Source organism: Silurus meridionalis, chromosome 22, assembly GCF_014805685.1.
Source record: "Silurus meridionalis isolate SWU-2019-XX chromosome 22, ASM1480568v1, whole genome shotgun sequence".
Lineage (NCBI taxonomy): Eukaryota > Metazoa > Chordata > Actinopteri > Siluriformes > Siluridae > Silurus > Silurus meridionalis.
Window position 1 is genome coordinate 6,628,164 of NC_060905.1, and position 16,468 is coordinate 6,644,631.

The window sequence follows — 16,468 nt, forward strand, 5'->3', positions numbered from 1 at the left end:
TTGTTTTCCTGGGACTTATAACAAACAGCGATGTACGAATGTCTCGTCACATGCCGACTCCTGTAATAAAAGCATGTGGGATTTATTCCTGAAGAAAATGCTGAATGATTTTCCCTGCAACGTCATGGTGTTGCTAAAGTGTTTCTAGGGCATCACGTGGTGATCGCTATGGTATCGCAGGTGGTTGCTGAAGTGACGATCGGATTAACACAGTCGGTCAAACGTATTAGAATTGAGCAGAATTTGGTCCTCAATACATCCATGTGTGCTGGCTGTTTAGTAATTAGGTCTGCCGTGCAATAAGTGACAGGCTTTAAAAAAAAAAAAAAAAACAAAACAAATAGCAGGGTTTTTTTTTTTTAATAAATGAAAGGTGGTAATTTGACACCAGGGAAAAAAAAATACTAGGACTAGTTTTATAGAAACGTTTTGCATATTATGCAAACGATGAGAACAGTGTGTGGGCAGAGCAAAATAGTCTAAAATACGTCACTTTTTTAAGCCTAGGTCCCTTTCTGATAAACATGTCCACCAAAATCAATGATCAATAAACGATAATATAAAAACGTGTATTACAGTTTTGAGTAACCTCGTTTATAAAACTGACTTTCGGTCCTGAAGGTTTGTTATTGGCTACGCCTCCTATTTCGCAACACAGTACCTTGCTATTGAAGAGACGCTACCGGGTCACAAGAACGCTCTGGGGTAAATGTCTGCGGATTTGACACTGTCCTTTAAGAACCACCATATAACAACTAAACTGGTCCATGGTGTTCAATATGTTGGAGACCACTGGTTTATACCCAATGAAGGAAGAAAACAATTATCTTCACTCTCCACCTTATTTTACATAGAAAATAATTGACTGTAGGGAAAGATTTAAGGCAATTTGATTGACATTTGTTCAGGTTTCTGTTCAGGTTTGGATTCATATTACAGTCATTGAGTGTCACATGGATACCCTAAACAAGTCTCAATGTTTCTACAATGGACATTAAACCTTGATTCTATACCAAAGAACTTGCTGGTCCTGAAACAACTGTGTTTTAATTAAGGGGTTAATAAAGTTTCATATACATGTACTGTATATGAGTGGCAGACAGTCAGGGGCAGCAAAGCCTTCTCTGCTGTCCTAAACACTTTTAGAAGCACTGACCTACATTTACAACCTAAATTCTAATATTTGTTCCATGAAATTGTATTAATTTATTCCCAACAGTTTATTTTCTTCATTTCGTAACGTTTCTCTTGGCTGCACTGCTTCTAGGACGTGTATGTGAATGTTAGATTTTTTCGTCCAATCAGATTTCAGCCTCTATGTGCTGCCACGTCAATCTAATCCACCCAGGGCCTTCAAAGTCAGTACTGCTGGCCTTTTCACCATAGTCTCCTTGAGAAATAGCTCTGTTTCTTTAACCAATCAGATTTTATATTCACCTCACAGGGCCAGTGTGGCGCTCTGCACACATGAATACATCCGAGTTAGACTTTTTTTTTTTTTTATGCCTATAGAAGAAGAGAAATTGATTTGGTCTCGGAAATACTTAAAAATAAATTTTCAAGAAGAGCTAGACATTGTGAGGAGGTTGGCCAACCCCAAAGCTAGCTAGCTTGTCTCAGCCTGGAAAGGGTTTGTTCACCAATTCCAGACCAGTGAATATGAGTGGTACCACTGACTTACATCCTCTGAGCAGCAGTGCAAATTATGAGTCTGCATCTCTGGTTAGGAGGTTGTATTTTATTTACATTTTAATGTTTTTGTCATGTTATTAAACAAATATTGATTCTGAACTGCTCCAGATGATGTAGGTGCACAGTTGCAGTTGTAAGTGTTTGGAGCTTACTTTAGTAAAATGGTATTGACTCCCATATGCGAAATGCCTCTCTCTCTCTGTAATGCCACGTGTTGTTATATTGCGTTTTTGGAAATATATTGATGGTTTCTATAATTGCGACGTGATAGTGGTGGTATTAAGAGGTGGATGAAGTTGGGTAAGTCCTCACTGAAGGCCCAGGTACCAAATGCACGGCCTGTCACTGCTGTAAATATATATTTCTTCAACAGCATTTCAGCAGCTGTCTGTATTCTAAGGAATACACACTTCTTTTAGTTATTTGCATTTAAAAAAATTGTTTCATTTAACTTGCACTGCATTTCTGTGTGCAACCTTATGCAATGCCTGATCTTCAAACTTAGGTCATTATCCTCAGAAGTTCAAGGAGCTGAAACTGGCAACCCTGATTATGCGTGTACTTGTTTACAAGGAAGGTCTGGCAACAACGTGTGTGTGTGTGTGTGTGTGTGTGTGTCTTTGTCTTTCAACACTGTGTCCTCCTCTTACAAGATTTTTGGTTTATAATGAACATGAGCATGTGACAATTTTCCTACTGGGAATTTATATCATGTGAAAGTGATTTCCACAATCCCCTGCAGTGGATCTAAGCTTGTGGTAGGTTTTCTATGTGTGTGTGACAAAAGATCTAATCTTCTGATTCACCTTGGATGGGATGTCAGTCCATTACAGAGCACTACACACGCAATCATGCAAAATCATCGATAAATTTCATATCAAACTACATATACTACACACTCATTTACACAATCACACACTCATCCATACACACTCTTTTACACAATCACACACTCAGTCCATCACGGGACACCACCCACGCACATCCTCACACATGATCATACACTCTCGTCCTACACACTCAGATTCCAGTCTTTTACAGAGCAACACACACACACACACACACACACACACACACACACACACACACACACACAACCGCACCTGTAACTCCTCAGTGGTGTTTAGATCTCAACCTGGCAACCCCAAACTCGGTGGGCGTGGTCCCGTTAGAGCTTGAAGCGAATCACTTCCGGCATCCGCGCGCAGTTCCTGTAGCCCAGGCGGAGCGGGGAGACGCGGAGAGGCGGCATGGCGGAGAAGAGCCCCGACCCGAGCTGCTCTGTGGCCCGGAGGAGTCCCGCCGTGTCCGCGGCCGACCGTGTACACTCAGCCAACAACGCTTCGTCCAAGTGGGTTCGCCTTAATGTCGGCGGCACGTACTTTCTCACCACCAGGCAAACCCTGTGCCGAGACCCCAAGTCGTTCCTGTATCGCCTGTGCCAGGCCGACCCCGACCTCGACTCTGACAAGGCAAGTTACCGACCGGCTCGCCCTCCAGCCCCCTACCGCACCGGTGGAGGGGGAAACTTTTTATTTTTCATTATTCACCCTTCATCTGTTTTCTCAGAAGTCGTACAGCAGCGTTGTTGTTTATATCAAATACAAATACAAGAAAACCAAAAGATTTTACTAACGTTAGCCGGTTAGCTAGCGGTTCAGCTCCAGCATCTCTGAACCACATTAACCTCGTCACCGCATATTTGACTCGCTGTTCATGTCATAGTTAAATAATCTTCCAGTCCTAATATTAATATTTTATAATTAAAAACAATAGTGACTTTTTTTAATCGTTTAAAAACTTGCTAACACTGGTTTTAATGACACCCGACTATTCAGTCCGTGTTGTTTTTATCGCGTTGTGGAAAATAAATAATAACAAGCTCAACATTTTCCTTCATCAGTTTCAATTAAAATCAATAAACACATTATCGCACTTTGCCCAGGTTTGATTCACCTATAATACCTATATATATAATATATATACCTCTTTATTATTATACAAATAAATATCATGTATCAAAAATGTATCTGAACACATTTTCTGATAAACATGTCAACCAAGAATGAACAATTAACGATAATATAAAAACGTGTATATACAGTTTTGAGTAATCTTCGGTCCTGAAGGTTTGTTATTGGCTACGCCTCCTGTCAATCATTTTACAGGCGCTTTCTACAGGCTGCTATAGATCATGTGGGCGGGGCTTCGTGAATACCAGCAAGAGTCATTAAATTTTCTAAGCTGTCTAATGAGTAATCCTGAAAACCATAGTAAACATCTACCTTGTCATTTGGGAAGAAACAGGAAGTGAAGGTGGGGCATGTGGTGAAGCTCCTTGTTTTGTGTGTGTGTGTATATATATATATATATATAAGTATTTAGCTTCTATGACAGGAAGTAGAATAGATGTTGGGGTTTTTGAGTTGACAGAAAAGTTCAGAGTGATGTCATCGGCCAGACAGAAAAAATTTAGGAAGTGATAGGTCTTTCATGAATGATTTGTTAATTTTAACTAGTATATAATGTGACTCAGAGGTCCCCTGGTGGTCTAGTGGTCTAAGATGCAGCGCTCTCACCGCTGCGACCCGGGTTCGATTCCCGGTCAGGGAACCATCCCCAGCCACTTTCAGTGCCGGTCCCAAGCCCGGATAAATTGGGGAGGGTTGCGTTAGGAAGGGCATCCAGCGTAAAACATGTGCCAAATCAAACATGCGGAGGATCCGCTGTGGCGACCCCTAACGGGAGAAGCCGAAAGAAACTTTATATAATGTGACTCAGAGTAACAATTAGTCCCAGAACGATCTGTTCATTTTCTACCGGATGTGCATGAGCAAAGCATCACAAGATCTCCGGAGGATGTGTACAGAAAACAGAATTGAGTACAATATTCTAGTCTGAGTCGTTTATCACGTGATTCCCAAAGACGCTACACAATGCAATAGATAATGTTGGGTGTTTTTCTGGTCCGGATCTTGACATTGTTGTTGCAATAGTTATGGATGTCACGTGACGATAGAACTATCGATACGGACCAGAATGTATGAACTAATTCACTAAGATGATCTGATCTTTTATTAGTGGTAGGTCAGTGGTTAAGGCACTGGGTTACTGATCATAAGTTTGAGGTTTTAGGGCCCCTGTGCAAGGCCCTTAGCCCTACCTACTCTTTGGGTGCTGTATCAGACCTGACTCTGCACTCGCTCACCCCAGCTTCATAACAAGCTGGAATACACGAAGACAGAATATGTTCGCTGCTCTTGTGTGCGTAATGCATACGTGACAAGTAAAAGCCTCTCTTTCGTTTCTTTTTTTCTCTCTCTAATTGTCAGTTTCGTGGCTGTTTCAGAGCACACTGGCTTATAGACGACCTCAGGGCTAATGTTCATACTCAAAAAGAGAGGGTTTTTTTCTTTTCAGGAGGACTAAAGCTTTTTTTGGTGTCAAGAGGCTAGACATTATTATAATATCAAAGTTCGTCTTTCGTCTTTATTAAATGGTCTGGACTGATTATTTCCAGAACCCTTGCCAAGACACGTTTAGAAGGATTTCACCCACACACCGTGCAATGCTTTTTCAGAGCTAATCCAGGAACATGTCGTCTACCACGAATGTGCATGATACTGTCTAGACGGTGTCTTCGTTTGCTTTGGCGTTTTGCATAACTTGACAAAACACACTTGTAGAGAAGCACTTTGGTTCCAGGATGAATGTGGATTTAAATGTACATTCAGGGCATTTGTCAGATCCAGAGCGTCCACATCCAGAGCGAATGATCACATTCATACAACCGTGCAGTTGAAGGTTTTTGTTCGAGGTCCCAGCAGTGAAACTCGTTGGTGCTGCTGCGGTTTTCCGCCCAGAGGTCCAACCTCTTAACCACTGAGTTCACACTTTGAGTAATGCATTGTTGTGAGCATTGTCTTGGAAACTTCAGCTCGGTTGCTCAGTAGAACCCTTTTTGTGTATATGAAGTTTACGTCATGAAGCGGTTGAGCGCAGAGTTTCCCAAACATCTCCACACCTTTATCACCCTGTCATTTAAGTATGGTGTGATGTCAGTTCCAGTGTGGTGTGATTTGAGGCAATCAGAGGCATCTCGCTTTTACTCATGGCATTGTGTCTTAATGCACATGTTTTTTATTATTGCAAAGGAGTTGATCCGTACAGATTACAACTCACGATTTGGCATGCACACGAATCGCCATGATTAATCGCTAATTTTTTTAATCTTGCGGATGAATCGCAATTTAACGATCGCAGAATGAGCCGTTTTTTTCCCCTGACGATGTTGCTTTTTAAATAATTTCGTAACCGCACAGAACGGTCATGTGAACGGGACGTGTAAATTAGTCAACAACACTGGCTCAAAAAGCCTTCCGCAGCATTCAAATCAATTATATGGGAGCAGTTTCTTGCTGTAACGTTTACTGTAATAAAGGAAAAAAAAAAGCACATGATATCTGTCCGAACCTTGACTCAAAAACAGCGACGTGACCCGAACCGTGAGTTTTGGGATCCATTGCACCACTGCTGTGTATGTTCTGTACATTCCACAGCACATCAGAGCCCAAACTTCCCACTCAGTCTGGTTTACAAGCCGTACTGTTTATCAGTTTGATGCATATTTCAGTCTCAAAACCTTTTTGCTGTTGTCCTGATTTTTGTCATGGCCTCTTTTCTCAAATCTGCACCATTTAATCTTCTTAAAAATAGAGAAGACGCGCACACAAACAGCACTTTCTGTACACGAGGTGACTTTAAATGTTAAGAATTAGAATTAGAACCCTGGGTCGTGTTTGAGCTCAGTAACAGTCTAGAGTATGTGACTGGGACACTTGCTTGTTAAACACGGCTTCGTCTGCATGTGATTCGCAGTAGGATTTCAAAATATGATGCTCAATTGAAATGAATAAACAAAACAAAAGAGCAGATTGTGAGACTTCTCTCAGGCCTGGAGGTTTTTTAATTCATGTGATCTCACCACCAAGAATTTAGCAGACTGGTTTAACCTTCTCGAGAAACCTTTCATGAATATCTTATCTCTTAATCCCGACTCTAGGATGAAACAGGTGCTTATTTGATCGACCGAGACCCGACGTACTTCGGCCCAGTCCTCAATTATCTGAGACATGGAAAGCTGGTGCTTAACCGAGGCCTTGCAGAAGAAGGTATGACGGGAATGCTCTCATGCCTCAACTTGCTAGTTTATTGTTTTGTTTTTCCTCCCGGGTTCTCAGTAAATGCTTTATGTTTGTTTATGGCTTTGGTGGTGATTTGTAATGGAATGTTTATGACTAGGTGTTCTGGAAGAGGCTGAGTTTTATAACATCACCTCGCTTATAAAACTAGTGAAAGACAAAATCCGGGAGCGGGACTGCAAGATGTCTCAGGTGAGTGTACGGGGGGTGTGTGTGGGTGTGTGGTGTGTGTGTGTGTGTGTGTGTGTGTGTGTGTGTGTGTGTGTGTGTGTGTTACAGATTCGTGTCATTATGTGATTATACAGTGGGAATTTCTAATGTCAAGAAGTAAAAACTGGGAATTCTTTAACATTCCATTTTGATTTGATATCAGTTACTGAACTCAGGTTTGAGGAGACCATCTTGTTCTGGAGTAGTTTTTGTTTCAAATAGTTATAAGAACGCTGATGTAGACATGTAGTTTAACACATACTACCAAACTCCATGTCCACCAAACACACCAGCCATTGATTGTAGACCATGAGTGCTAAGTGCTTAAATGGACACTTAAGATTACACTTTCTTTGCAGCTTCCTGTAAAACACGTCTACCGAGTTCTCCAGTGTCAAGAGGAGGAACTCACTCAGATGGTCTCCACCATGTCAGACGGCTGGAAATTTGAACAGGCAAGTGTGAGGTGGAAGTAATGCATTTTAAATGCAGCCTTCAGTGCAACACAACGTCTTTTTATATTTCACTTAACGCTTGTAAAATATATACAGTATATAAACAAAATTATTGGGACACCTGACTTCTCCAGCAATATGTGTTTTTTTGCCAGACTGTTACCACACAATTGTATAGGATGTCTTTGGTGTGGGAGAATTTTCCCCTCACTAAACCTGTTCCAGCATGACAATGAAGATATGGTTTACATGGTTTGGAGTGGAAGATTTTGAGTGGCCTACTTTGGAGTTCTGCCCTCAAATCTACTGAACAACTTTGGGATGAATTTGAATGCTGACTGCACATTAGGCCTCCTCACCTACACCAGAACATGTGGTTTTTTTTTTTTTTTTTATGTCCTTGTGGCTGAATTAGCACAAATCTTTACAACCACACTCCAAACTCTGTCTTTACAGAAGAGTGGAGGTTATTAGACGAGCAAATGGGTACTGAATAGGGCTGCAACTAACCGTTATTTTGATAATCGATTTATCAGACAATTTCTCACAATCACACCATTTTTATTTTATTTTATTATTTGTTGTGAGATGTTTTAGTATTATGATAACTAGAGGAAACCCATTTCTGCAAGCGGCTGTGTTGTCATGTTGTCACGTGAACCCGTGACTTGAGCAGCTCAACTAATCGATAACGGCCTCCGTTTTATCGTTCAGTTGTTGCAGCCCTAGTGCTAAATGTTTTTATGTATTATTATCTATATGTGGGTTGGGGGTCAGACTATCAGTTTTTTTTCCCGGATTTTCTTGATGGCAGCTATACTAATTAAAATATTATTATTAATGTAATATGTCATAACATAAGTGTTAAAGAAGATGAGCGCTTTATAAAAAGGCAGTTTTGTTCGTGACGCAGTGGTACAGAATCATAGCCGTGTGGTTTTTGTATAACAGTATTTTTAGAAACAGACACTCGAGCCCAGTTTTGAGATGGCGGTTGATTTTGCAGTCTCTTGCCCTTTGCTGCTCTCTAAACTGCACTCTGAGTTTGGGTGTGGTATTTCTTCTGGAGGTGTGAAGAGAACAAGAGGGACGATGGACAGATAGAGCGAGAGTTTGCAGTGGAATGGTTATGCAGGCATGTCTCTGGTGTTTGGTGTGTGTCGGGCTGTTCGTCTGTGGCCTCCAGCTTGTGCAGACAATTACGGCTTTATCTTCTCACATTTAATGTCTCTTGATTTTTTTTCCGGTCTTAGCTTCAAATTGCAGGCTGTGTTTCAGCAAAGAGCAGCGCAGAGCAGTCGAGTTCAGGATGGAGATAATGAAACGCAAATGGCTGTTGGTTTAATAATAATGTTTATAATTGTGTAATAAGAAACGGTGATTGCTCATGCAGCAGTTAAATTTGAGAAATTCATTTGTCATTTCACTGCTCGTGTTCAGTGTTGACAGCAGCAGGATTTTCCCAGAGCCTGAAGAACATGTCAGTTAACGACATTTCAGTAGAAATCAACAAAAAATTTAAATTAATCAGTGAAATCCATTAAAACCTTGAAATCTGTGGTATTTTATTTGTACGCTGCTGATAAAAAAAAGTTACTTAGGGATCATGTGATGGTTATTAACATCCTAAAAGCAATAGATAATATCTGATAGGTTCGGTCTCTCTTATTCTTTTATTCTTTTTTATTTTATGTATGCATAAGCCAAACTGAACATAATTGTTCCCACCAGATTTACATACTCGAAGGACATGTATAAGGACAGCATGAAAGCATTTAAGTGTGCAGTAGAATGATTGGTTCAAAGTGGAGGTGGGAGTGCATCAAGGATCGGCTCTAAGCCTCTTCCTGTTTGCAGTGGTGATGGACAGAAAGGAGTCTCCATGGTGTTTGTGGATCATATTGTGATTTGTGGTGAGACTAGGGAGCAGGTGGAGAAGAGCCTGGAGAGGTGAAGGTACACGCTGGAGAGAAGGAGAATAAAAGTCAGTAGGAGTAAGACAGAGTACATGTGTGTGAATGAGAGGGAGGGCAGTGGAGTGGTGCAGTTGCAGGGAGAAGAGGTGGAGAAGGTGGAGGAGTTTAGGTACCTGGGGTCAACAGTGCATAGTAATGGAGAGTGTGTTAGAGAAGTGAAGATAATTGATTGATAGCAGGAGTGATTTGTAAAGGAGTAGCTGCGATAGTGAAGGGGAAAGTTTATAGGACTGTGGTGAGACCTGCGATGTTGTATGATTTAGAGACAGTGGCACTGAGTAAAAGACAGGAGGTGGAGCTGGAGGTAGCAGTGGACAGAATTAGAAATAAGTTTATTAGAAAAATTGGTTTGAACGGTGTATGGAGACGGATGATCGGCTGTGGCGACCCCTAATGGGAGCAGCCGAAAGAAGATGATTTACATACTCGAGTGCAAAGCAGCGTCCTGATACGCCTTATTTGCATGTAGCAACGTGTATATAACTCTGTAAAAGGTCAATTGTGAGAGATTACAATAAACATGGACAGATCATGCTCACGTCTTGAATTATTAATTGATGTACGCGTATGTTTGTTTTTGAAGTTGGTCAGCATCGGCTCGTCGTACAACTACGGAAATGAAGACCAGGCAGAGTTCCTCTGCGTCGTGTCCAAGGAGCTACACAATCAGTCATACGGCACAAACAGCGAGCAGAGCGACAAGGCTAAGGTAAGCATCACGCACACACACACACCTTGGACACGAGACGACTAACATTAACGTCATGAATCGCAGGTGGATTGCAGTTTATGACTGCTGTCACTGATGATTTGAAAATCAGTGGTGCCTACAGCTTTACAATGAGAAATAAAACGGGTTTAAATGTTGTGTTTATCAGGGTAAATAAAGAATATTTGTTTACGGCTAAATGGTAATTATAGAAGGCTTTTAATAATTCGGTAATCGATACTGTACATCCGACCACGCCCCCTAGTCTTTTTATTGACTGATAAAAAGATGTCGAAGTGTAAATTTTTCCATGTCAAGAAGTTTCCATGTTCTTCCCGAATGGCTTCCTGAACCGTACAGCAGCTCCCAACAGAAACTGTTGAAACCTTCAACTGAATGTAAGAATTGGGAAACACTTTTATGGTTTTTGAGAGATGCTTGAATGTTCCTTGTGTTTTATATTCAACAAACTCAATTATTTAATTGTATTAAGATTGAAGGTGTATTAAGGTGCGCTGACGGGCATTCCATTAAATATCACTTTCTAGCCAACTGTTTGCTCTCTTAATAAAGCTTATAAAACTTGGATATTGGTTCAAATGAGCCACAGTGTAGATAGGAGTTGCACAATGTTGAAGTATGAAATGTTGGTTCACGTTGGTGTAGTTTGGAGGGTAAGTCTCCAATGTTCCGTGCTCTAATACAACCCCAAACTATTAAGCTTCTGCATACATGTTTGACTGTGGGTTTGAGGCAGTTTGTGTGCATCTTTTCTACTGTTCTCCATCTTACAGAAGTTCCTTGTTAGAACCAAAGATGACAGATTTGGACTCCACAAAACTTTCTTCCAGTCATTCACCATCCACTTCTAGTTTGCTGCATATAAACAAAAGGGACATACACATGTCTCTCAGAAACAATGTGTTTCAAACATTCTATGGGCTCTGTAGATAAATACTAATTCTCCATGTTGAAGAAATACAAAAACATAAATACAAATGTACCCCCACCCCCCTGTGTGGTCCATGTTTGATCATGTTACTGTGTAATGGATTAATTCACAGAAAACTACAATGAGGACATTGTGGTAATGTTCTACGAAGTGCAGGATCGCATACATGTACTGTTCCTTCGAAAAGACTCCTGACGTTCACCACGTTTATATGGAATAAAACCAGCCTTTCTTAACCATGCAATTTAGTAATGTCCGGTGTGGTTCGTAAAACAGCGCCTTGTAGTGGACATGCACGTTGTTGCAAGTAAGAATTCTTCACCTTGTCTGAGCTTCTGCGTTAAGTCGCGGTCACATTACACTTTCAGCAGATGAAATTCGTTCGAATATCTGCTGTGGATATGGGTGGCAACCGGATGTGAAAATAAATAGTATGTTTGTATACGCAGCAACACTGTGTGAAACGGGGCTTTGTGAAGCCACGACAATGAGTGTTTCTTTATCTTGTATATTCTGAGGTCACGCCTTGATATATCAATATCTTGGGTTTTCACGTGATATAAATTATGTAGGTCAGAGGTAGCCAAAGTTTAACTGTGAGAGAATTTGCCGCACTGAGCTTGCGTCCATTATTCGGATTTTGCAGCCAATGTCACAATCGTGTGCGTAGTACATGTGTGTCGAGTTGATTAGACATGTTATACACCAGTCGGGGATCTGAGATTGTTGAAATTGATTGAAATGAAGAAATCTCTTTCTCTCTACTTATTAAAGTCTTATTCAAATCTCATCACTTCACACACACACACCCTCCAGTGATTTGTGTGTATAATTTGGTGTGTAGAATGCAATGTTCATGGTGAACGCCACGTTTAAGATGAATTTCTTCTCCAAACCGTATGACTAAATCTGGATTAATTTGATTAAAAACCTTTTCAAAACGATCAGCAGGATAAAACATAGGTGGTCGTTCTCACCTGCATTGCGAGTTAATATTTTGTAGCAGTCCATCAGCCGTGGATTATCAGTTACAGTTTTAATATTAACTCTAAAACGTGTCTAGGTCACATCCAGTTTGTTTAGTCTTCTTCAGCAATTGTCCTTGTTTTCCTCAGATGTTTAGTGATGGAAAACCTCCTCAATATTAAACGTCTCATTCAGCAACATCTGACTGATAAAGTCCTCACAGCCTATGTCTCTCCTTCAGCTCAGTTCAGCTCATTTAGTCTGCCTTTAATGTTTCATATCATTGTCGTTTTTCTTTATGCTCCAGGCAGAATCATTTTCAGACTCATTCTTGATCCTGTAGTGCAGATGTTAACACACACATCTGTATGCTTAATGCATTATTTTTTTATAATCCTTTTTTTTTTTTTTTTTTGCTGTAACAGATTCTTCAAGAACAAGGTTCTCGGATGTGACCGTGATGCTCCTCTGTCATGCGGGTTGGATCCTACACATCATCATCAGGACGAAATTGGCAAGCCGGACGAAATGCTATTCATATTGGAGTTTATTTTCTTTATATTCCAAAAAGAACAAAGCAGGAATATGCATGTCATTTACAAGCTTATAAAAAAAAAGGGCAGCGTTCCAGTTTACTCAGGGTCTCAGCTTGACATTCTGAATACCAATCGTGACGTTTTCCACTTCAGTGAGCAGTTTCTTATTACGTGAAAAAAAAAAAAAAGAATTCGGGGTATCTTTTGAAAATTGTTTAAAAATGGTTGGTTTAAAAAAGGTGGTTTAAAAAAAAAAAAAAAGTTTACCGTGTTGTGAATTGCAGGTGTTACCATGGTGACCGATACGTCGGTGTTGACCGGTAGTGTTTACCTATACAAATGATTTTTTTTTTCTTTCTTTTTTCTTTTCTTTACCCACACTTTGTATTTCAGCATGTATGTAGAAGTAGAGGTGACCAAACCTTTCTGTTCTGACCCGCCTTTGGTTTATTAGTCAGATCAGGAATGCGGATTAAATATACGTTCATTAACATTTATTTTAAAGTTACAGTAAGAGATATTTTTTGGTATTGTGGGTTTTTTTTTTTTTTTTTTTTTTTTAAAGGAAAAAAAAAAAAGATGTAAATGTAGTACGGTGGTGCTGAACTTCGTCTTCCAATGTTGGATTCATTCCAAAAGGTTTGCAGCTTTTTTCTTTAAGTTTTTTTTTTTTTTTACTTTAATTTTTGTAACTGCAAACTCGTGTTTTTTGTGACTTATTTTAAATAACTTATTTACTTTTTTTTTTTTTGCCTCTGATGTTAAGCGCTTTATTATTGACATGACAGTGACTGTTAAGTACAATTCTATTTTTTCTTTTTTTTTCTTTTACTTTAACTGACAGATGGAGGAAATGGACCCTGTATAATTTTGTCTGGAGCGTGCTCACACTGGGGGGGTGTATGGATAAACAAAATATACGAAAAGGCTCTAAGAATGCTTGCTTTGAAATGTAAAGATGTTTTTGGTCAAATTGATTAAAACATTGTATTTTTGAACAGACAGATTTTTCTTTTTTTTTTTTTTCGTGGTATCCATACACCCCTAACAGGGCGCTACGGCATAAATTATCCTAACAAATGATACCTAAAAACTGTAGCAGCATGCAATCGAGTAGAAGTAAAGCTCAGAGCAGTGAATCTTTTTATGGAAGATTCTCAATCATTTGCTTCGATCCTCTTTTATAGTTTTAATAATCGTATGACTCTTTTTCTGATGTTGCCTTCTGACCAATAAAATGTCTGAACTTCGCTGTCGTCAGGGACACGCAAGCCGAACGCTTCGGTAGGCTTCAAACTCCATATCTGTTCAACACGGTGTATATAAATATAGTGTCATATATTCAGACAAAACTAATGCACGTAAATCCCCCACACACACCTCAACCATCTATCCTTCACATGCAAAGGGCTTCTCAGTCGAGCAAAAAATATGAGGTATAAACTCTCGCAGAGATCCAGACTCTCTCTCTCTCTCTCTAGAAATTTATTCATCCATCCATCCATCCATCTCTCTAAACACAGCCTAATCAAGGCTCTATGTTTACATGCCTAGTGTCTTTTTTTTTTTTTTTTTTTTGATACCCTCTCCCCCCCACATTCATGTACACGGACACCATAGCACACTTCAAATGGGTTTGAAATGCTTCAGTTTACATATCGTTACACTTGTTATAATAACTAGTTACTGTCCAGCCTGTGTCTTAGCAATCGGAGAGCCTTCTGGTCCTCCCCAGTGAAGCGATGACCAGCTCACTGCACCAGTGTCTTGTGAAACATGCCTTCGTTCCCGTCCGAGCCTGAAGAATGGCTATACTTTCTCCTGAACTCACAGGGAGGCGTAGCTTTCCCTCGCACGTGCACTCGGACACCTTGTTCCTTCTCTCACACGTCTGCCGGTTACTGTAGTACCCCGTCTCCTCCTCCTCCTCTTCTTTTTTTTTTTTTTCCCTTTTTTTTTTTTTTATAAACGAGCAGAAGCAGGCCTAAAGATGGTGTCTTTCTGCTAAACTTTGTCACTGCTGGTCCTATATTACTATCCTATAAAATGTATGTATGTTTTTTTTTTTTTTGTATCAATATTTTTATGCTTAAAGTGTGTACACACTATTATTATTATTATATGTAATTGCAAGTTAACAACCAAGGAAAAATGTATATGATGCTAGAGCCAGATCTACCTTAATAAAAACTTTGTTGAATTGCACATCTTTGGTGTTTGGATAGATTTCAGATCAAGCCTGAGAAATGTAAGGCTGAGATTTTCTGCAGAGAATCAAACCCTCTCACTTCTTTCTTTATTAGTGCAAGGACCTGATCAGAACACCAGAGGGCATACTTGTGCTGCTTTCTCAAGCTTTCAGACTTTAGGAACTAATGGGATACGATCATTACCATTCTGAGGATCTTGTAATGCAATTATAACCACGGAATGATTTAATGACACTGGAATTTGTTTGGTAAAGCAGGTTAAGAAAAAAATCCTTCAGGGTTCTCCTTCAAGGTTTAGGATTCTGTTCCAGGGATGTAGTACTGAACGCATGGTGGAGCAAAAATCCAGACATTCATGCCATTTTGGCAGACGCCTTTATCACATTCATACAACTGAGCATATATGGGGTTATGGGTCTTGCTCAGGGGCCCAGAAGTGGCAATTTGGTGTCGCTGGGATTTGAACTCGACCTTCTGAGCCGAATGTCTTAAAGTGTCGAATGCCTTAACCACCCACCCTAGCTACCACACCCAAACACAAATCTTATCTGATTTCTATCCACTACAGTCGTATTCTCAGAGGGATTCCATAGTTCCTGTTTTTGCCGCTCATTCTTGGTGCATTTCTACAGATTTGTTTTATATAGCAGACACCCTTATCCAGATGTGACCCAAAGAAGTGCTTTGGAACCCCTAGCATTAAAATTAATTAAAAATTAAGCATAGGTCATGATTAAAGAGATCTATTCATGTTCCCCATGTAAAAAAAAATGTTTCTAGGTGCAACCTTGAGGTGGATGGGCTAAAAGTGCAGAAGACCACATCAGGTCTCTTAACAGGAATCGCATCCAAAGTGGACAGCTGTAGATTTGAAAATAAACAATATTCAAGTTGAAATGTTTTGATGTGGTAGCATTACATTTCCCTTCACTTGAGCTTAAACCTGTTTCAGCATGTCAATAACCCTGTGCACAAAGCCAGCTCCATGAAGATCTGGTTTGCATGGGTTGGAGTGAAAGATCTTAAGTGGCCGCCTATAGAGCTCTGATCTCAAGCCTATTAAACACCTTTGGGATGAGTGCGAACACTGACTGCACCCCAGGTCTCGTCTCCTCACCTCGCCTACATCCAAACTATACTTTACTAACACCCTTGTGGCTGAATAAACACAAATCTCCACAAGCTAAACAAAATCTAGTGGAACCCAAATCTTCCCTGAAGATTGGAGTGAATTATAACAAGAAGTGTGAAATATATGTCTCCCACATACAAATCATATGGTCAAGTGTCCACAAACTTTTGTTAATTTAGTATAATTTATAAATTCATGGATATATAGAGTGAAGGTAACAGCAAAAGGGATGTTCAAAAAGCATATACCAGTCATATGGTCAGGTGTCCACAAACTTTTGCTCATAGTGTTAACACTCTCCTGCTATAACCATTTTGTTCTGCTCATTATTAATTTTTATCATGTGCTATAAACTGTTTTGCCACACACACACACACACACACACACACACACACACACACACAGTATTCTCATGGCGATTTATCTACT

General features: G+C 40.0%; 1 protein-coding gene across 1 annotated transcript; it reads left to right on the forward strand.

The window, feature by feature from the left end:
* The first annotated feature begins 2,841 nt into the window (after window positions 1-2,841).
* On the forward strand, window positions 2,842-13,252 carry kctd5a (potassium channel tetramerization domain containing 5a). The gene is made up of 6 exons (XM_046835558.1): window positions 2,842-3,164; window positions 6,755-6,863; window positions 6,994-7,085; window positions 7,463-7,558; window positions 10,118-10,243; window positions 12,587-13,252. Exons 1-6 carry the CDS (start codon window positions 2,943-2,945, stop codon window positions 12,614-12,616), a joined length of 675 nt encoding a protein of 224 aa, XP_046691514.1. The 5' UTR covers window positions 2,842-2,942; the 3' UTR covers window positions 12,617-13,252.
* Window positions 13,253-16,468: the final 3,216 nt, after the last annotated feature.

Coding starts and splice junctions, on each gene's coding strand:
- kctd5a (XM_046835558.1), top strand. CDS start 2,943: ATGGCGGAGAAGAGCCCCGACCCGAGCTGCTCTGTGGCCCGGAGGAGT. Junction 6,864..6,993: donor CCGAGGCCTTGCAGAAGAAG/GTATGACGGGAA, acceptor GTTTATGACTAG/GTGTTCTGGAAGAGGCTGAG. Junction 7,559..10,117: donor ACGGCTGGAAATTTGAACAG/GCAAGTGTGAGG, acceptor TTGTTTTTGAAG/TTGGTCAGCATCGGCTCGTC.